General features: G+C 33.1%; 1 protein-coding gene across 7 annotated transcripts; it reads right to left on the bottom strand.

The window, feature by feature from the left end:
- Window positions 1–12,473: 12,473 nt before the first annotated feature.
- Window positions 12,474–17,707, bottom strand: LOC137828257 (uncharacterized). Of its 7 annotated transcripts, none has more exons than XM_068634740.1 (4): window positions 17,538–17,707; window positions 15,053–15,535; window positions 14,701–14,868; window positions 12,474–14,334 (listed from the first exon to the last, which is right to left on the bottom strand). In XM_068634740.1, the coding sequence occupies exons 2-4, from the start codon at window positions 15,513–15,515 to the stop codon at window positions 12,755–12,757; spliced, it is 2,211 nt and encodes a 736-aa protein (XP_068490841.1). In that variant the 5' UTR covers window positions 15,516–15,535; window positions 17,538–17,707; the 3' UTR covers window positions 12,474–12,754. The 7 variants fall into 7 exon arrangements, with proteins under 7 accessions (XP_068490841.1, XP_068490846.1, XP_068490848.1 ...); XM_068634745.1 differs by having other exon boundaries at window positions 15,059–15,535; window positions 17,538–17,685; XM_068634747.1 differs by having other exon boundaries at window positions 15,059–15,506; window positions 17,538–17,657.
- Window positions 17,708–22,301: the final 4,594 nt, after the last annotated feature.

The raw sequence follows: 22,301 nt of genomic DNA, 5'->3' as shown, positions 1-22,301 counted from the left end.
TCTCTCAATTGGCTTACTTTTTTTACCTCATTCCAGTGCCATTTTTGAGTTAAGACATTGAAGTTTCTGTGGTTAATTTTTCACATTCCAGTTCGCTTTCAATCGGTACAGTTAAATCTGTAAACATAGGACAGTTTGCTTTAAAAAAAAAAAAATTCCAGTAGCTGTTTTCTGTTTTCTTTAATCTACTCTAGCACTTTTCTTTAGGACTCTTTTTGTGTGCCTTCTTTATTCATTGAGTTCCTTATTTTTCTTGATTGTCTTTCATTCATATTCTTTCTAGTTTGTCATACATTACTCTCTGTTTTTGGTTTAGCTTTTATTGTTTACACCTTTTTCTTGCTTGTCTTTTTGTTCTTCTTAAAAGTTGTGTGGAGACTTGTTCTTAAGTAAGTTGGTTTGCTGTGACCTATTTCACTTGAAGCTACTCCATTCCACAAGCAAGGCTTGGTTGAGGACAGAATATTTTCTTGGAGTGGTTTGAGTGCTTTCTTGGGCATTTTCCAGCAACCTATATCTCACTGTTTTTAATTGTTTAACAAGTTTCTTTCACTGTTTTGTTTGCTGTTTTTGTGTATTTTCTGCTCATGGCTCATTTCTCTAGTGGAGAGTCCTCCAAACCGTGCTCACCACAAAAGGCAGCCCTTTATGAAGACTTAAAGAATGCCAAGCAATCCAATGCTCACTATCTTGAGGTGATAAGGAAGATGGAAGCACGACTCCAAAGTTTGGAGTTAAACCGAGAAGAAATGCATCAAAACCGTGAGAGAAGAACTCCTCCTCCTAGTCGGCATTCTTCAAGGCACTCCCATGGTTATTATGAAGATAATCCAAGGCCAAGACATCATCACCATGAAGAGAGGCGCCAACATGTGGCTGGCCCTTGTTCTCCAAATGTAAAACTTCCTAGTTTTAGTGGTGATAGTGATCCCAATGTATACTTAGGATGGGAGGCTAAGGTGGACCAAATTTTTGATGTAAATGGGGTTAGGGATGAGCATAGGGTTAAGTTAGCTTCTTTAGAATTTTTGGACTATGCCATGCAATGGTGGCATCAATACCTCATGGACATTGACCTACACAAGAGGCCGCCCGTGGTCTCTTGGAACGATTTGAAAGCATGTTTACGCGCTAGATTCGTACCCCCACACTTTAGGAAAGACCTTATGTTGAAACTCCAACGGTTTCATCAAGGCGCGCTAAGTTTGGATGATTAATTTAAACAACTAGACACGCTTTTAATTCGAGTTAATATGGATGAGAGTGAGGAGGCTAAGATAGCTAGGTTTGTGAGTGGCCTTTGAAGGGATATTCAAGACGTGGTAGAGTTACAAGAATATTCTTCTTTGGAAAATGTGGTGCACCTTGCTAGCAAAATTGAAAATCAACTTGCAAGGAAAAATGCTTTAAAAAATTCTTCTAAAGATAACTACTACCACTCTTCTTGGAAAAATAAAAACTCTTTTTCAAACATCCCTTCTAAGGACTCTACTTTTAAACCTAGAGAGTCTAAGCCTTCCACTTCCAATTCTAGGCCTAAATCACCACCTAAAACGTCTAGTAAGAAATGTTTTAAATGTTTAAGCTATGGACATATTGCTTCTAATTGCCCTTCTAAACGAGCTATGTATATGCATGATGGGGTAGATAGTAGTGAGCATGGGTCCGAATCTTCTAGACATTCCTCACCTTCTAGATCCCCAAGTGAGAGTGAAAGTGAAAGCCCACATGAGGGTGACCTATTAGTAATAAGACGCATGCTTGGACAAGTGTTAAAACCTTTTGATGAAACTCAAAGAGAAAATATATTTCATTCAAGGTGTCTTATTAGTGATAGAGTATGCTCTTTGATTGTGGATGGGGGGAGTTGTGCGAATGTGGCAAGCACAAGAGTGGTAGACAAACTTGGATTGCCTACCATCTCTCATGCCACGCCCTACAAGTTACAATGGTTGAGTGAGGTGGGTGAGATAGTGGTGAACAAACAAGTCCTCATTACATTTTCCATTGGCAAATATAAAGATGAGGTCTTGTGTGATGTTGTTCCAATGGAAGCTACTCATATACTTTTAGGTAGGCCATGGCAATTTGATCGAAAAAAATTTCATGATGGCTTTACCAACAAAATTTATTTTCACTTCCATGGACACAAAGTCACTCTTAAGTCTCTCTCTCCAAAGGAAGTACATGAGGACCAAGTTAAAATGAGAGAAAAAGAGAGAAAGAAAATGATATAAAAAGTTCCAAGAGAAGCCTTCTCATGTCCACACAACAAGTTAAAAGGGTAATAGTTACTCAAAAGCCTATTTTTTTAGCTATTCCTAGGACTATTGACTGTGAGTCGGCTAAGGATAGTCCCACATGTTTGGACAATTTGGTAAAGGACTATGAAGATGTGATTCAAGATCCTCCTAAAGGCTTACCACCTCTAAGAGGGATTGAACACCAAATAGACTTAATGACCAGGGTTTCTTTACCACATCGTCTAGCATATAGGACCAATCCCAAAGAAACTCTTAAAGAAAATGAAAAGGAAATTGAAGTACATGATAAACCGAGTCTTAATACCTTCTCAACTCAATCACTTTTGTTGACTCGTGCTACGCCTACAAGGTCTTCTTCTTCTTTGTCATTTTCATTACCTAAGGTTCCTACTTCCACACCATATTGGATAAAGAATGTTAAGGATGATTTTTTCATATCTCCTATTTTACCAAATAATATCATTCCTAAACAATCTTTTCCAACATGGTCTGTGTATAGACCATCTTTTTCTGAACTCCCAACATTTCAAAGTGATAAGTCATGTTTGCCCATTTCTTCTTGTCTTCTCTTATATAATAGCAAACTGACTTTGTTTTATGCAGGAGTACTGAATTCGTGGACGAATTCTCTCCAACTCGGGGAGTATGATGGATATCCACTAGGAGAGGATTTTATTAATGAAGGAAGAGGATTTTCACCTACACATTTGAAGTTCTTCCTTCTAGTCTTCTCACAAATTAAAAGAAGTCAAAGAGAAGATCAAGCCTAAAGATAAAGAAGTCTACAAACTATCAAATAATAGGCTTCATATTAAATATCTCTCTTTATAGTTTCTTTTAAATTGTAAATAATATAGAATAATGTTTAGAAAGGTGCTTAGAGGGAAACATGAGACACCTCTTTTGTAAAAGCATCTTTAGGCTTTAGTTTAGCAAAATTCTAGAAGCTTGGGGAGTGAGCTTAGTAAGGGGGGTGTGATCTTAGGAGTTTTTTGGGTAGCTTAGGGAATAAGCTATGTAAATGAACAGCCCTTACTCCTATAAAAGGAGGGCTTAGGTCCTTCACAATTCAGATTGGAATTTTATAGTAGAGAGACTATACTCAAATTTGGTGAGAATTTGTGAGTTTTGAGTCTTCTTCTTCTTTGCCTTATCTTGTGAGCTATGGTGAGCTTCAAGTGGTGGCACTCCATCACTTATCTTGGTTCAAGGTTCCAAGTGGCGTGAATGGCTTCTTCCAATTCTCAAAATCCAGCAAGCATCTTCTTCTATAAGTGCTCTTCTTCCTTTTCTTCAATTTCCATTCGGTAGCTTAATTTCCTAGTGTTTTCTTTCATTTTTCTAACGTTTACATTTCTGTTTTCAGCTTGGTTTCCATTTATTCTATTCGGTTCAGTAGCTAGCTTTTCAATTCTGTCCAGTTTTTAATTCTTGTTCTTCATTCCTTGTGTTTGATTCAATTTGACAATACATGGACTTCCATATGAGTCTTGGTTGGTGCTAAGTTTTGGTGAGTTCTTGAATTTAGAACATTGATCCAATTCTAAAGTAAAGTGCCTTTCAAATCCAGCTCAAGTTGCTCCTAAGAATGTCAAGAATCATGTGTTCTTGTAGTTACATTCACATCAGAAGGTGAGGCATATATATGACATAATGAAAAATTCTTAGAGTAGGCAGGATTCATATGCAGATTAGAGGAAGAAGCCTTTGGAGTTTACAATTGGAAACTATGTATTCTAGAGAATATCACCTATGAAGGGTGTAGGGCAAGCTATCAGGAAGAAGTTATTCTTGAAGTTTGTTAGACCCTTTCAGATTATAAATCTGCATAATGTCTTTCATGTGGCTCAGCTAAGAAAGTATATCCAAGAACCTAGTCACGCATTGAAAATAGATAATGTGCAAATCAAGGATAACATATCTTTTAAAGTAAAACCAGTTAAGATTGAAGATCATCAGAGTACACAACTCAGAGGCATGACCATCAATACAGTGAAGGTAGTGTGGGTTGATAGGTTTGGTGATTCATCTTGGGAAACAAAAGAAACCATGAGAGAATCCTATCCCTATCTCTTTTCACGCAAGTCAATTTTCGATGACAAAAATTTTCCTGTTGGGAAGAATGTAAGGATTGAGAAAAATAGTCTTAGAGTACAAGTGGTACAATTAAAATGACACCTAAATATTTTATTATTAAATTTAAAAGAGCATATAAATAGAATTTCAGTTATTCAGGTTTCATTTTAAAAAGAACCACCATCTCTCTAGAAAGTTCTTTTTCCTTTCCTCTTCCTTCTCTCTAAGATTCTGACCTCCTCACTCGTCAATTCGACGATCGGAGTCCACCATCAGACTCCTGACAGTGAATACTACAAGACTGCCTGATCAGAATCTTTGATAGAGTAACTTCATTTTTGCTCTTCTCTTTGAGTCAAATTTTGAACTTGTTAGGTTGTTTTTGTCTTTGCTTTGCATGTTACCCTTTTAGCTTCAAGGTTAATCTCTGTTAGCTCAGGGTCCCAATGATATAGTTAGATTTTTTTTATTAGGACTCTGTGGTGCAGGTTAAGTTACCTTTAAGTTCTTGGTAGATTTGGAGCTCTTAGTAAATATCTGCTAAATTTAACACTAGGCTAGAAGAACTGGATGTGGGGGTGACGTGGTCACCAGTCTCAAAACTTTATTTCAAGATTGTTTTTTTAAGTATATTAGAAGTTGATTGAGATTTGAATGTAAAATTTGAAATATGGTAGATGTTATAAAACTATAATGTTATTGAGTATTGGTTGTTTGATGTTGATTTAGAGTAATTATTAAGCTATAGCAGGGACTTTGTTATTTGGGGTGCACTCTGATGTATTTTAGCTCACACTAAAATCTTTTTTGTTCAAGCCAAAAGTCCTAGGTGCACTCTGGTGTATTTTAGCTCACACTAAAAATGTTTCGTTCAAGGCAAAAGTCCCAAGTGCACTTTGGTGTATATTAACTCACACTAAAAATGTTTCGTTCAAGCCAAAAGTCCTGGGTGCACTCTAGTGGATTTTAGCTCACACTAAAATTTTTAGCTCAACCCAATTACTTAATTATATATATATATATGTGTGTGTGTGTGTGTGTGTGTGTGTGTGTGTATTTTACTATTATTATTTTAGCATAGTTTATTTTGGATGATTATTGTTAAATGACTTTTTGGATATATATGGATTGCTTAGAAAGTTTAAAATATATGTTATGATTGAATGTTGTATTGATGTGTTAAATGAAGTATGCAATGATGTGAAAGTAAGATCAAGACATAGTATTTTCAGGAAAGAAAATACTGTGTTAAGATATTTTAGGATGTGCATTGACTAGGGATTCGTCTACAAGGAGATATCCTGACTCTACTGAGATAATGGAATCATATAGATGAAGTTATTCAGGTGGTGAGAGTCGAAGGAGGTTCATATTAATGAGTAAGTTATTTGAAAGATAACTAACTTGACCTGTTATATGAGTTAACCCTGTCATATTAGGAGAGATATGATATTGAGATTATTTATGCGCATAGTTGTGTGGATTTCACAGTCATATAGTATGACAGGTGCGGATCTCTGAGTCTAAGTCAACGCACGATATGAGTCAAGTGGAATTCTGACATGTGAAAGATGAATATTGAATTTTAATAGACACTTGATGATTTGAGAATTTATATGAGACTTGATGATTTATGTTTATTAATTTCAAATCGAAATTTTATAGAATTTTGTTTTATATAGCTAGTTTACCCTGTTATTTGTTTGTGTTCTTTCTTTATCTGTGATGATCGTGTATTTACACGGGAGCAGATGATGTTACAGGTGATAGTGCTCCTCAGTGAGAAGCTGGATGATGAAAATATTTTATTTCCTTTTGAATATTTGTTTTAATTATATGTAAATATTTAAATCTTATGAAGAGAGATATGTTTTGAAACATTTTAAGAAAGAGTTGTGGACATATTTGTAATATGTTTATATATTCATTTTAATATTTTATACATATTATAGTTTTTAGATGTGGGAAAATATAGGGATGATACAAACACAATTTAAATTTATCAATGGTTACTATTTTTGTCGACACATTTGCTAAATTCTTACTTCCTAAAGTCTTTTTCAATGTTAACACCCTATCTTCAAGCAAAAATCTTATGAAGTGACAATGGAGACTTATATACTTTATTTTGGAATTAAATGTTAAATTTGTATAACAGTTTGACTATTATTTTACCAAACACCCCTTGAAGCCCATTGACTCTTTACTAGCTTTTGTAAATACTACATACCAAGCATTTGTACTAGATAAAACAAAAATATTTTATATTTGTGATATCGAACCAACAATTGTAGTACTGATGAAATCTTGACTGATAAAGCAACCAATGAGCTAGCCCAACCTTCTAAAAGGATGATCAGGAGCATGACACAAGACCCAAGGCTAGGTGAGAATCATTCCATAGCCAATGCTTCAAAGCCTCTTATTCCTCAAAGGATTACCATAGCCCAAGGATCATTTTACTGATTCTATTTTATAATCTCTACTTTATTTTTCTACATAACAATCTCAACCCCCCTTTTACTTTATTGTTATTGCTAACTTTTATTACTTGTAGATAGATTCTGAACACTAGTTTACTGATTTCACTATTAGATTCATTGAGAGAGGACTTGGGGTCATCTAACCTTATCTATATTATCATTTCTTTGGTATTAGACAATCTAGCACTGCATTAAACGGTGTTCACTGAATCCAATTTGAATTTGGTTATTTAATTTTCTTCTTTATCTTCATAGTGTTTCAACATTTTTTTTATGAATTTGCATCATTTTTATTTTTATTTTGTGAGCATATCTAACTTTTTTTCCATTCTAATTGTGTAGTTTTTCAATTTTCGCAGTGATCACATTATCATAAGAAATTATTCTCTAGTACACGATTTACTCATAGAGTGTTTAATGTTTTTAATTACATATTTCTCCTCATTTTGATTTTGAAATTGATAAGGATTTAAACTATTTTTATCTTGAAGTTATTCTTCATCTCACCGTGATCAATAGTGAAACTATGAGATGCATTGTGAGCCATATTTGTAGCAACCTTCACAATTTTATGAGCATCTTTTACAACACAATGAGTCCTAACTTTCCACAACCACTACAATCTTATGAACCATACTCACAACAATTTTATGAGCCAAATTTTCAACACCCTTATGAGCCATATGAGATTCATAAGTCATATTTTCTGCAATATTATTATGATGAATATAAACATAATCAACCACCCTTTCAACAATTTGTACGACCTTCCATTACTCCTCCTACTTTTAAAGAACCAACTTTATAAGGGATGTTGAGACAAATGAATGATAGGAGCATAAAATTTCATCAAGAATGGGAGGTTAACAATGTTACAATTCAAAAGAAGATAAGTCAAATAAATAATCAATTCAAAAGAAGATTGGCCAAATAACTAATTACATGAATGAGATTGTTAACGATAGAAACATTATATCATCTAGTGTAATTGAAAAGATTAAAGATTTTGTTGTTAAAACTAATGTTTTTTATTAATCATGTTAATGTTTTTTAAGACACTTTTGAAGTGCATATTACTGCTTAAGTTAAGGAGGATTTCGTTGATACATGTGTAGGTGCAGACACTGATTTAAATAAATTATATACCCATGAAGCTTCTACCATTCCAATAGCGTCTACCACTTGCATAAACGTTATAAAACAGTCAGTCCAGAATCACTTTATTCTTTACATTGATAAATTACTAGAATTTTCAGGAAAAATTCAATTAACCTATTTTTATAATACTTTTACTTTTGACTCGTGTATTGGGAAAATATGTGTTGAGATAGACAAATGCATACTATCTAATGATATAATTAACGTCGTAGACACTGGTATTACTACACCAGTATCGTCTAATGAACCAGAGTGCATAAACATAATCATAACAATTGTTTTCAATGCTGACCTAGTTTATTTGCAAGTTACTGAGATCTTCGGACCATTACCATCTATTTTCTAGTCACCACTGATGAGGTTGGAACCACTTTTTAATGAAGAGGCATTAGACGCAATGAAACATCCTATTAAGGATCATTGTGTATGTCATATTGACACTGAGATAATGTTGAAGTTACAATTGGTTCTAGAAGGGGGGTTGAAGAGAACACGAACTTTTTTTCATACCTGCAAAAGCAATATCTAAAATATAAAGGATAGAGAGAAAAATATGCACAAAATTTATATTGGTTCACCCAACACTTGGGCTACATCCAATCCCCTTAAGTAGCCCATTTAAGAGGCTTTATTAACGGAAGTATTAAACACCTCTCTAGGAAGCAAATATGAAATATCTCTCCAAGAAGCAACTATTAAACATCTCTTAGGCAACAAGTCTCAATCTCCCCCTAAGACTAAGACCTCTCAACAAGTGAGGATAACACTCTTGTCAAGACAGAAAATAGTGAAACCTCACAAGGTAATCTTCACACAATGAAGGATGTGCAGAGTAACTTTTCTATTCAATTTCAACATGTAAAATATAGGCCTCCTATTTATAGGTGAAGGAGCCTTGGAAAACAAGCAAGAGAGGTAGAATGGGAAAGGGGAAAAATGGGTAGCCTTAGGGTTTGACTAAGTCAAACCCGCATCCTAGGCTTGTCCTTCTAGAAACTAGGTCAAATTACCTTCCTAAAGGGCTAGGAACAAGCTACAATGATACCTACACCCCCTATTATGCTAAAGGCAACTTGTTCTAGCCTATCTTTGCTATTTGGACCCCTAAAGTGAGCCCAAATTATTTACAACTTGTTTTATTCTTTAAGAAGACCAGTAGGAAGAACATTAGATTCTCTGGTTTGTGTCCATTTCTTCCTCTGGTGAGGTCTGCTAAATACTTGGTGAGGTCTGCTAAATACTTGGTGAGGTCTTCACTTGATTGTTGAGATGACTTCTCATAATGTGCATCCTTGGTCATCTCCTTGTTGGCTTGGTTTGTATCACTGAGTATGGAAATATTTGTTTTGTTTGTAGCATCACAAATTTTATCAATTTCCTTTTCTTTTGAGACCACTGATTTGATTTATTTGATGTTCCTTGAATCTCATTATCCATAGGGTAAATTACTCCATTCACTTAGTCACGTATTCGTTTTTCACAGCATCTTAAATCAACTCTTCTGGAACGTTGTACTAACTCTTTGTCATATTAGACGCTGGATAAAGAAATTTATGCTTGCGTTTTAAAGTCTTGTTCTTACTTGTTCTCTTCTCAATTTAATCTATTTTGAGATTCTCTTTTTCTTGTTATGTGCTACAACTTGAATGTCATCAATCTCTTTCCATAAATTGCACTATGCAATAACTTCACTATGCTTGTTGTACGTTTAATAAGGAAACTTATCTTTGTTCTCCTTGCTCTTGATGGTTCCTACAATCATATTAGGACACCTTTGCGATTATCAGTGATATTAATATTTCAACATTTTAGAGCATTTGTATCAAATGGATTATCAATACATTCCTTTCTTAGATATTAATTCAAACATATAATCAGTATATTCAAGTTAATTATCCATATTAAATCTATTCAATTATCAATCATAATTTCTCTTGAATATATTTCACAAAATGTATTTCAAAAAACCTTTTCAAACAATGATTTAAATCTCAATTAAGTATAATTGTGTTTAATAAAATATATTTCGCAAAGATATATCAATGGAGCTCATTTTGCTTCAGATAATGTTTTCAAAATAGACAATTTAGTCTCAAAATATATTTGTTAAAGCTTGTTTGTAAATATTTTAAATTCCAATTAAAGCGCTATGTTTTTTATTAAATATGATTTGCATAATTTAGCATAATCAATACATGTTTAGAACACATTGAATAGTCCATGTAAAAGTGAAATGATTAAGTTTGGAAACTTCCCTTATACTTGTTCGTCCAACGTATGATTTTTTTTATGTCACATTCATTCGATCATTGTCAGGTTTATGTAAGGCTCACGCTTTACTGTGTGTAGGGTGTTGATCAACATCGTCTTATGAATTTGCCTTTGAGCACATTTTGCTTAGACTTCTTCTGACACTTGGTATGGTGCTTGATCCATTGAGTTTTGTTTCAAACTTCATCTCCTATGAGATCTATACAAATTGTTGCGTCTAAGATATTCCCAAGGTTTGATTAGCTTTTTGTTATCATCAAAACATATTTGAAAGTTTTACTTTGGAATGGTCTAAGACTAAATCGTTAGGAGATAATTTGAGGTCATCTAACCTTATTTATATCTATAATCTATTTGGTATATACGGTCTTGAACTTCATTAGGCAGTCTCCACTGAAATCATTTTAATTTGATTGCTAAATGATAGTTATCAATCTTTGTATGCTAATCCTCTCCAAATATGGCCAAGCCTAGCTTTCTTCCTCCAAGAGTTGTCCTAACCTTCTTTTAAGAAACCCTCCCTTGTCCACTCCAAATCTGCATATCACCTCCAACCTTCCATAGCTTATTCAACATCTTAAGATTTTTTCATTACTTGAAGAAGGTTCAACAAGAAGGAGTCTATCACTTGTAAAGTACCATTCTTTTTTACCATGAACAATTTTCATTGCACCCTTTGAAATCTTTCAATGATTGTCGCGGAAGACCATTCTATAGCCATTGCCAGTAAACTAATCTATTGAAATTAAGTTCTTTGTGAAGTTGAGAATATGTCTAACATTTTTCAATTCTCATTCAAACTTGTTTAACTTAATCTTCACTTCACATTTACCTACAACCTCACAACATTACTAAGGTAAAGTATATCAAGGTTTCTAGGCACATACTTCTCAAAGAATTCTTTTTGTGAAGTGGCATGTAAGGATGCTTCAAGAGTCTAACACCCAAAAACCTCTCCTCTCCGTGTAGAAGCAACATTTACCTTCACCTTTTGATTCTTCAATGCACGCTTGCACTAGTTTTTATAGTGCTCGGTCTTTTCATAATTTCAACACGTAATTGTCTGAGTTATAAAATTATGATGACTCTTGGACTTGTACCTCCTACCTTTTGGTTTACCACGTCCACTTTTTCTAGTTAAATTTCTTCTTCTTGACTATGTATGTAAAACTGAAGAGGTTGAAGATTTACTTGACTCTCTCCTTCAAATCTTTTCAGATCATGTAGATTGTTGAATGTTAACTTATTGCTTTATGAAGGTCTACTCAATGTTGTAAAATTAACGTTTCAACTTTCTCATAAAGAAGACAAAAGCATCAACACTCGTACATCTTCATCAAATTTAATTCTAACTAAACTCAATAGAGTTGTGATTATATTGATTTCATTTAGATGTTGTTCTTTCATCCACAAATTAAATAACCACATTATCAAATGAACTTTGTTTTAGGCTAACGAATTTTCATACATATTAGAAAGATTTTTCATCAGACATACCATGATATTTTATTTTGCAATGTTAAATACAACGTTGCATAATAACATCTATGAGGACGTATCAGTCAAGAAGAGTCCAATCTTCATTCTTCATTCCTTTTATTTTATTTTTTTTAAAGATTCATGCAAATTTTTCTAATACAAAATAATCTTTAATCTATATATTTCAAACAAAGTTAGCAAACTTCTCCGTTATCACCTTTTCCTTCATCTAAAGTCACTACTCTCACTCAAATATGACTCTCTTTTATAATAATAACAATAAAGTCTGATACCAGTTATAGAGAAATTACGCAAAAAAAGTTATAATTAAATTTGCACAAAACAGTATAAATGTTGAATAATAACACTAATAATAGATATTTTCTAATTTATGCAGATATATTAACTATAAAAGAAGAAAATATAAGTTTATAAACATCCTCACAACCCAAAGACAACTGCAGAATTAAAAATATTAATTTTGTAAATATTCTTTTTTCACTCCCCTCTCTCTTTTATCCTCGATGTTGGAATATTAAATACATTGATTACATGTCTTATTTATATGTAACATTTTTCATTCTCACATTTTTCTTTTCCTGTTTTTAAACTTTCTTTACTTTTGTTGAGTTTATCTTATTTTACAAAAAAGAAATGTTTTTAATTTGACAAAGTCCAATATTATACAATTTTCCAAATGTTGCTTGGAGCTGCTAATTATGGATTTTTACACAATCAAATGTTCTGCTAAGTACAGGCGTTTTATTATTGAGTTAATCAATGTGGCATTATGAATCTAAAGTTGAAGTATGTGAAAAAAGCATTCATCACACTTGCCACCAAGGGAAAGAAACAAGAGGAAAAGGAGTACTAAAACAACAATACAGAGAAATTTTTAGGCAATCTCTCCTAAATGTATTTCTACATATGAGTTAATGAATTATTTCCTGTAACCTTTGGTAAATCACAAGTTGGTGACCTCTCGTCCTATAAAGCACGCAAGACATGTTTATCTGTGGCAGACTACTCTTTATGGCATTGTTTCATGGCACCTAATGTTCTTGCAAACATGGACACCATTGGCCTTGAATCTCTCAATTCTGGGAAAGGTGTAACGGAGTTGAACTTATCCTTTGCAAAGTGATATTGACTTCCCACAGTGGAATCCTCTTTATTGATACAACAATTATGTAAATTTTGAGCCTCGCGGAATAGTTGGTCGTCATCAGATTGTTCTCTGGCCTTTTCAATCTTGCAGTTGGTCAGAGAAATGTGTTTATGGGAGTGTGGAAGCATTGAGAAAGACGTGGAATGGTCTTCAGAATCACCTCTCTCGTTAAGGTGATCAAAAACTGTCAAGGGGGAAGTTGACTTTGGTAAAAAACGATTTATCCAGTGTCCTTCCACAGTTTCACTTTTATGACAGATTTCCCTTCTCTCACACGGTGCATTCGACTCAACATTCTCGTTATTATTTCTGTTTAGACCAGTCGAGGGTGAATGTAGTGGCAGTAATGTCATTCCCTCCTTCTCCTCAGTTATCTCCCGCTTGTAATCATTTTCATTCTCCAATGAGTTATTTACCCAGTGTTCATGACTGTTGAGAGAAATTATAGGACTAGTCTGAGCCTGTATGGATGGAAATGCATCAAGTCTCCCTTCAGATACTTCAACTTTATTTGATGGAATATATTGTCTGTAAAGGCTATTGTTCTCTGCGTAGTAGGTAATTGGAGCAACATCTATTCCATCTACCTTATTTCCTAGCCCAAAATCTTTAGAAGCCTCTCCTACTTGAACTTTTCTAGCTCCAACCATTGACTGAAAATTGGATCTGGACCCTGGATTTTTTAGCTTCGGATCTTGATTCCTGTTGCATGTTAAAAATTTCTGATCAGGCTTTTGAAGATGGTGATTAGGATTTTCAAGGTTAAGATCCAAATACTTGTTTTCATCTTGAGTTGATTGTGAGCATCTTTTCAGCATGTTTGAAACCAAGTTCATGAATGAGCTATCCGGTTGAACATAGGATTTAGAACATGAAGTTTCTTGAATATGTTTTTTTATTTTTTTACTCCCAATTATCACTTGCTGAAAGTTGCTTCTCTTCTTACCTGCCAAACTACGACAACTTTCAACACTTAAATGGAAGTCGTCCTCCTTTGGTAAACAGACATTTGAATTTCCATCTGATAATGACTTTTCCTTACCTTCATTTCTTGTCATACCAATCCTGCTATTACATGGAGAAGTAATGATTGGAGGGCTCTTACTACACAGTAGCATCATTTCATTGCCCGGGGATTTCTTTTTATTCTCGTTGGATTTTGAAACAAGAACAGCGCCTGTGACCGCACAATTTGACTCACAGTTGAAAGTTTGCAAATCATTGTCTGCAGTTGATTCTAGTTTTGGTAAAGGGTTGACGCCAGAAGATATTAAATTTGTTTCGAGAGCAGCGGAACCTTTATTTTCGATTACACACACAACCCTGTTATATAATCCATCTTCTATTTCAACCACCTTGTTCAGAACACCAGTTTCTATGCCTCCATTGCAATGTTTCCTAGAAGGATTTTCTTCCAAGCTACATTCAGGTTCATCTGCTTGAAGTAATAAATTAATTATTGGCCTTTCGCCAATGTGACCCGTGGAAAAATCATGATGCAGGTGATATTTCAGAGAAGCACAAAAGAATGAACTTGCAATTTTCTTTTGACAAAAAGTTTCAGCTTGTACCCTTTAAATAGAAAGGAAATGTATTAAATTTAGAACCTATGTGAAGAGAAAAAAAACTAAAAACTGCCAGAATGATGAGAATTACTTTCCATGATCCAGGAAAATTGATATAATCTGTTTACAAATAACAAGAATGCAGAACATATACTGAGAATGAGTGACAAAAGTTTTCAAAAATGCCTAAATTCCTGTCGAATCAGTGCCATAGAAGTAATTGTTAGAGAATATACCTGAAATAGTAGATTTATTTCCCTTTCTCTCAGATATTATAGTTGTTCCAATGTTGGCTGGAGCACAAACATTATTCTTCCAATCATTCATCACATTCTCCTTCTGACCGTTTGGCAAATGAAGTGTTTCTATTGCAATGTTCATTTTCTCCGTGTTATCACCAAATCCTGCCCAAGTAGGATTGAGCAAAAGGAAAAAAGTGACAATAAAGAAACCAAACAAATTGAGAAGTCCCGATTAATTAACTATTTAAATAATTACGATAACAAGATTTTTCCCCCTCCATTAAACCAAACTTGAACTCAAAGATGTATTTACATCTACAGTAAGCACAGTAGATGTTAGTTTTACCTGTACCATTATCATCTTCACATGTTTTATGGTCGAGAATGACGACAACTGAATCACTTGCAGGGTGCCCAGAGGGAGCATCTGTGGAATAAACATCATTGTTTGAGCATATGACGGCAATAGGTTCTACAGAAACGTCATTTATTGGTTTATCTGTTGCCGAACTTCCTTCAGTAACGCTTTGGAGCAGAGCAAGAACCATACTGCTTGGTTCAAAATCCCCAAACATGGAGGCCTTTTTATTAGTAAAACTTGAATCAACACATTTGAGATTGAAACCTTTATCTGGAGACCAAACTATTTCAGACAGGGGGTCAGCGGCAGAAAATGTCTTGTCTATTTTACAAGCTGCATTTGCACCTGCACTGGACTCATTTTTCAAATTTTTCCAAATGCATGGATTAGAATAATTTAGAACGAGTTCTGGTTTTATTTTCTTGCTTTCTGAACTCATCTTCACCATTCAGTAGATAGCAGAAGGTCCTGCAATATTATAGCCATCAAAGTTCGCCTTTTAAGTAGTCCTCTAAATAAAAATTCTATGTAGGGCATGAATAGCAACACAGCTAGCTCCTTAACATTAAAGTGTGCCATCAAATTACTTGATTTATAGGTTACTCAAGTCGTTTTTGAGATGCATCTTACAAGGCATGGTGAACACCTGCATATAATTTGTTGCATTTTTCATCTCATAAAAATCATAAACTATTGTTCTAATGTCTTCCTTGAACAGTCTTATTTGAGAGTTTGAACCCCACCCCAATCACTGAGACAAAAAAAACACCGCAAATAGTCAAACAACAATTTAACCTGATTATACCTTTTGCCTTACATCTTCGAAAATATTTCAACAAATACTACTTATTATCGCAAATAATGATTACAAGTTTTCTGGAGAAATTAGAAAAAATCATCTCTGAACTATCATCAATCTACAAACTTGTGTCTCCAACTAGGAAATTACAGGGAATGATAGACATTCTCTCATTTACAAGAGTAAGAGACCCTTTCACATTTCTTGAACTCATCTCTTCTAGTTGGATACATGATTCCCGTCTTAGGTTGGAATGGTTCTTCTCATCTGAAAATCTCTATTTTGTGTGGTAAATGGCTTTAAGATTTCTAGGATAAGCATGATTAATAGATGAACAAAAAAGAAAAGAGGATAACTGATTCTATATAATATTTTATTTTAATATTCTCTTAAGTTAGAGAATAAATGTTGATTGTATAAATTATCAATTCTATAATTGGAATGTATTTTGTTTAAGAAAAAAATAAATTTTAATTATAAAATTCAAAATATATTTCCAAATTCTACAATTTGAAATGTATAAATAGAAAAATTACATTCTCAATTGTAAAATCTAAAAAATATTTTCAGATAAAAAATACTTTCTAAATTCTACAATTCAAAATATATTTTTCTAAAAACAAAATGATTTTTTCACTTGATCAATTGAGATAGTAGGAAATCCATGGAGGTACACAGGAAGAAACAGCCTTAAAAGCTTAAGCTATACTAGGTGCAGGCCCATGAGTAAGTAATGATTTTTTTCCTTCTATAACATACTGACAATTACCTTCTCACAAATTAAAATAATAAACATCCACAAACTTCAGACAACACATTCTTGGCACAGAAAAAAAAATCAAGATTTTTCTGTAACTTAATCCAGACATAGAACATGCTTCCTTTCATACAACATGATATTCCCAGTAATTTTGTGCATGACTCTGATGCTTGGAACCACAAACAACAACTGCTTAAAAAACATAAACGGGCATTGCTCAAAGTCATCCATCAAATATTTTTACAAAATTTAATTCTCTCAAATAAAATAGTATACAATTGGCTCTTCCTACTGTCAACTCATGATGTTTGCACTCTTTAATAAAATAAATTCCCATATATTCCTTTTTTGTTCTGTTAAATTCAGCTTATCATCTATGCGAAGTGCAGAGTTCAAAAGAATGCATTATCAACAAGACTTTATGCACCAAGGCATTGTTTGGAGTCAACTTACTATTTAAAATGCTTAAAATACAGGCACAGCATGAAGTACAAAAACTTGAATCCAAAATTGTAGGATGTTGTTGTCTTCTCTTAGTTACAGTTGGGCATAAGGAAATCAATAAGCTCAGAAAAGAAGTAAATAATTAGAAGTGATCAAGTTCAAGACCTCAAAGCTCATTCAAAGTCAATTCAAGATACATATCAATTGCATATAAAACCAAATATTACAAACTTCTAGTTATAAAAAATGAACGTGATGCGCTTGGACATCCTAGAATCACGTGAAAAGAAGAAATAAATAAAAAACACTTCTAAAAAAGAAATTTTGTTTTAAGTCATATAAAGTTGAACATAACTATTGCATATGAAAAGATTACCATCTTGTACATATGACTCTAATAGAACACAACAAGATAAAAGTTAAACAAGGCATTAAGAAAATTAAGAAAGAATGGAAAAGAAACATACCTCTTGTAGATTATGAAACAGAAAAAGAAAAATTGGTTTGGTGGTATGTCTGGCCGTTAGAGAAAGAGGAGAATACACTTGAAGTTGTCAAACATCCTGGAATGGCAGTAGCTGTCACCAGAAGCTGTTCATGTGTGGTCTACAATCTGCCACGTAGAAACATGTAATTCCCACTAACACCCCTACATTATTCTACACTATAATGTAGGCATAGTGTACCTTCACCAACTTCCCATTATTTGCTTTTTTGGTCATTATTTGCTTTTTTGGTCCTTTTTGTTTTTCTTCAAATGTGATCCATCACAATACCTTCTTTTATCCTACTTATCATACAAGGTTGGGATGGTCAAAATAGGCTTTTATTCTACTTATCAATATTCACTGGTATAATTTTAACTTGGATTTTTTTTACCCTCATTTTCAATATTTTCTCCTTTTCTCTTTTAAGAATGTAATTTTCGTACTATCTCCTAAACTAACCAACAATATTCTCAATCAACCATTTCAAAATTAACATTTTCTTAAAATTTGTATATTATAAATTCTTTATGTACCTGTTGTATTATTCGTAGGTGTGACATTCAGGGATCATTTTGCAATTTCAGTGAATTGAAATGCCTAGTTAACCCTTCTACAAGTTGCAGATAGCAATACCAACCCTACATTCATTATGCATTGTATCCAACAACAAAGATAGCAATAACAACCATACATTCATTATCTAAGATTACAATGTAACCATGAGCATTTATTGATTAGGTCAAATATCATTCTTTGAACATTCTTATCATTAATGTTAATCTAACATTTCTTCATTAACTAATTCACTCATTATGAGGTGTTGCCATTAGTTATCACTAAAATAAATCATTTATTAATCACACAAAATTAGAAAAAAAAATATTAGTGCATTTATAAAATTTTGATATGATATAATTGATATCAACTTTTATTTGCATTAAAATAAATGTAAAAATATAAATCCAAATGTTTCAAACTCAAGTATGTTGAGATAACATCATTGTATCTGTATTGCCCGTTTTAGAGCTCAAAGCTCCATTATGGTTTTGTCCTTATTGACAATTTTGGAACTGAGAACTCCATCACGATTTTGTCTTTAAAAGACGTCTCAAAGGGTTAAGGAAAGAATGTGTATTTAAGTTGTCTTTGACATCAATTCCTAAACGATATGGGAGTATTAGGCGTGCGTACTGGATAGAAGAAAAGGAAACTAAATATCAAGTTCTTAAAAAAAAATACTCATAAACATAGGTGAAGCCTCGATTATTGGGGTAAGGATTTCATGAATACTTGGTTGCCTTTAACGCAAGGTTTAGCCATAATGAACTCGATCGTTATGTAAAAAAAACACGTTAAATGTGAATATGAACTCCTCCACCTTATCCTCAAAGTAAACTATGAGATGCATAAGAAACAACCCCACTGAGTACACTGGAGCACTCGGGATCGAAGATGGGAAGGAAGTTGTCCTTCCTTGCCCTCTTAGCCAAATTTGGCCCAGAGATCTCCCCCACATCCTAGGAGGAGGCCTTTTGCCTATTCAAAACGATATTAACATTGTTCCTCCATGACAGTTGTGTTGGCACGGCGAGGATGACCTTAGAGATAATTTCCTCTAACGCATCTCCTTCGACAGAGAATGAGCCAGTAAGACTTGTGGGGTGATCTTTCGTTATGGGAACAACCTCCTTACTCACGAGAGAGTTACTCTCAAAGTAAGGCATGCCTAAATAACAATAAACAACAAATGCAAGGAAGATGAAAGCAAAGGCACAAGATGAAGAACAAAGGGCAATGTCGCATGCACCAACAGAAGCAAGCAAAAGAAGATGACAAAATTTGTTGTGATTGATTTTTATAAGTATTGAAAATGTTTCATTCAAAAATCCTAACGTTCAAAATTTTATAACCAAAACGCAAAATTAAAGTGTCACATTAGTTAGGACAATGTGTCCCTCCACAACAACTTTTAGGTGAAATGTCAGTCAACAAATTAATGTGGCACCTCGAAACTATATAACTCATCATTAGACATTAAAAAAACTCTCATAAATGTTTATAATGTGTTGTTATCCTCACTATGACATATTATTGTTTAGGGTTTAGGGTTTAGGGATTATTGTTACTATTTTAATTTTCATTTAATGGCAATAATTATCGTCTTAATTACACTTCAATCATCTTAACCCGAACCACCAAGATAGATAAGATGTAACCAATGAGCTATATAAACGGTCGCAAAGTTCGACTTATGACTAGTTGTGAAAATACGACCAATTTCTAAGAGCTCGACAAATATGTATATGGAGCTAAAATTATAAATAAAAGCCTGATTACTAGGTTTGCGATCTTAGGAGGCTTGTGTACTACCCAATACCGAAAATCTTAAATAATTAATACCCACCTGCAATAGTGGGAATTAACCACCTACATAATCCACATAACTCTGACATATTGGAAGATAACTAACTTTCGTTGCCGCTAGAATCCTTAGAAAGTATTCAATTCGTTTTATTCACTTGTCATTTACATATTCTCAATAACTCTTATTGGTTTAAGAGTCGGAAAGTCTTTTGTAAGTAAACCACCACCTGATTTTTATTAGCACAACTTGTCAATTCTTCACAAAAGTGATTAATTAACTTGTTCAACTCGGACATCCACCTTAGACGATTCGAACTCATCCTCAATAAAAAAATACTAAATATTATTATAATTTTAAATATTTACAAAAGATAGAATGGTTTTATATTGTTTAGTTTAGAGGTTTATATATTAGTATAATTCTAATCCCTTCGAAGAGATAGTAAAATCTCACATGCATAAAATTTAGATTTTATGTGTACAGTTTAGTTCAAACTCCTATCAATTTTAGTCCTGTGCATGCACTAAGGAGGTTTAGGTCCTTTTTATAATTTGTTTTATTTAATTTTCTTTTTATCTTTCATTAAATCACATACCTCCTCCTCCTTTCATACAATGCTTATTTAGGACAGTATGATCATGTAGGTCAAGTTTGGTTTCTGTATGTCTTTCATCTTCTCTCTTTTAAAAGCATACATTCACTCATTCTCTTCTCTTGTCCTCATTATATTCTTCTCTGCCTCTTGCTAGTTCTCTTAACCCTGACAAACCATCCAAGAATTTTTTTGTATAACCTTAAAGAACTTGTTCAACATATTGCAAATAAATCCTCCAAGGCAAGTGCTCAACCATGTTTCAAAAAACTTTCTTATTCGTCTTCTAAACCATCTTTTAGTATGATAAGGTGGAATATATATACTAAAATATATTATATGTACAGTATAGTAGATTACACTGCGCTTGCTACATAAATACACTGCGCTTGCTACAGAATGAATCACATGTCTCCTAATAAAACTTAACTCATAGTTTGTAAAATATAAAAGGCTATTTAATTATTATTATTCATAGTCTAGTGGTAGCAACATTAGTCTCATCACCAACTAAGCACTTATGCAACCCCTTCTAAAGCTAACCTTTTTTTTTAGGAGAATGATTGGAGATTTCCAAAGTCTCTGTCTTGAATTCTATATGAAAAAAATTACATAATAGAATGGAATGCACTATTTGATTACACTCAAACACACTAATGGAACGGAGAGAGTCCTCCTTTCCTTTACACAATATAATAATAAAGAACAATAAAACAAACAAAAAATTGACCAGAACAAAAACATGAAAGTAAATAGAAAAATAAAAGTTACAAAAGGGTTTACAATAGAAACCGGGTCTCAATTTCCAATTAAGATTACACCTCTTAGATAAACCCTCAATCACAAACATGACTCTTTGTATCAAACAATGAAACAAATAATAATAACACATGAAAAGAAATAGCAATGAAATTTTTTTATATTAATCATCAAGTCATATGCTGATAAAAAAATCATTAAAACATATCAAAGATATAAATATAATAAGAATATAAAGACTGAAATATATATATATATATATATATATAACTAGAGTGATATTCGATAATCGTTCGGATGAAAGTAGTGATCAGAATTTTAAAAAAAAAAAACAGAAAAAAATATAACTTTTTATATTAAAATAAAATTTAAATAATTTATTTTATTTTATTTAGGTATCATTTATACTACTTCTACTCTAAATTTATTTTCTAAGTCTTTTAGAGAATGAAATGTTAATATACACAAATTAAAAAAAAATGTGACCTTCATCAAAATCTTCAAGTAAATCTTGGTCATATATGTCCTCTTGCAAATTTAAATCATTATACTTTAAAAAAACCATTAATTTAAAATAACTTAAAATAATGTAATAAATAAAAAAGATATAATAAAAAAATTGAAAACATACAAACTATATGACATTCTTTCATACTTGCATTTATCATTGTATGGTAAGTTGGTTTAAACTTCTCCGAATTCAGAACAAATGAGATATTTGAAAGCTTATATACATTATCCTTTAACATATTCCTTTCAACAAATTTAAATATCGTAACTCTTCACACTAACAACTTGTTCCTACTAGGGAGATGAAACCTAGAGAACTATTGAAGTCGTCTTCTCCTTCCTTCGGTCGGTCAGGTGACTGGACGATGTACTGGGATTCTTCTCGTCTTCCTGCTTCTCCTTCGGCACTCGACCTCGGCTGAACACCAGATGGTGGGGATACCTGCGAAGGCACTCCGACGCTCAAGTCAGTAAAGCGGGTCGTCAGCTCTCAGGTAGGTGAACAGTAATAAATGAC

Source organism: Phaseolus vulgaris, chromosome 7 (genome assembly GCF_000499845.2).
Source record: "Phaseolus vulgaris cultivar G19833 chromosome 7, P. vulgaris v2.0, whole genome shotgun sequence".
NCBI classification, from domain to species: Eukaryota; Viridiplantae; Streptophyta; class Magnoliopsida; order Fabales; family Fabaceae; genus Phaseolus; species Phaseolus vulgaris.
The sequence above is the reverse complement of the archived record's forward strand: the minus strand, read 5'-3'. Positions and strand labels throughout refer to the sequence as shown.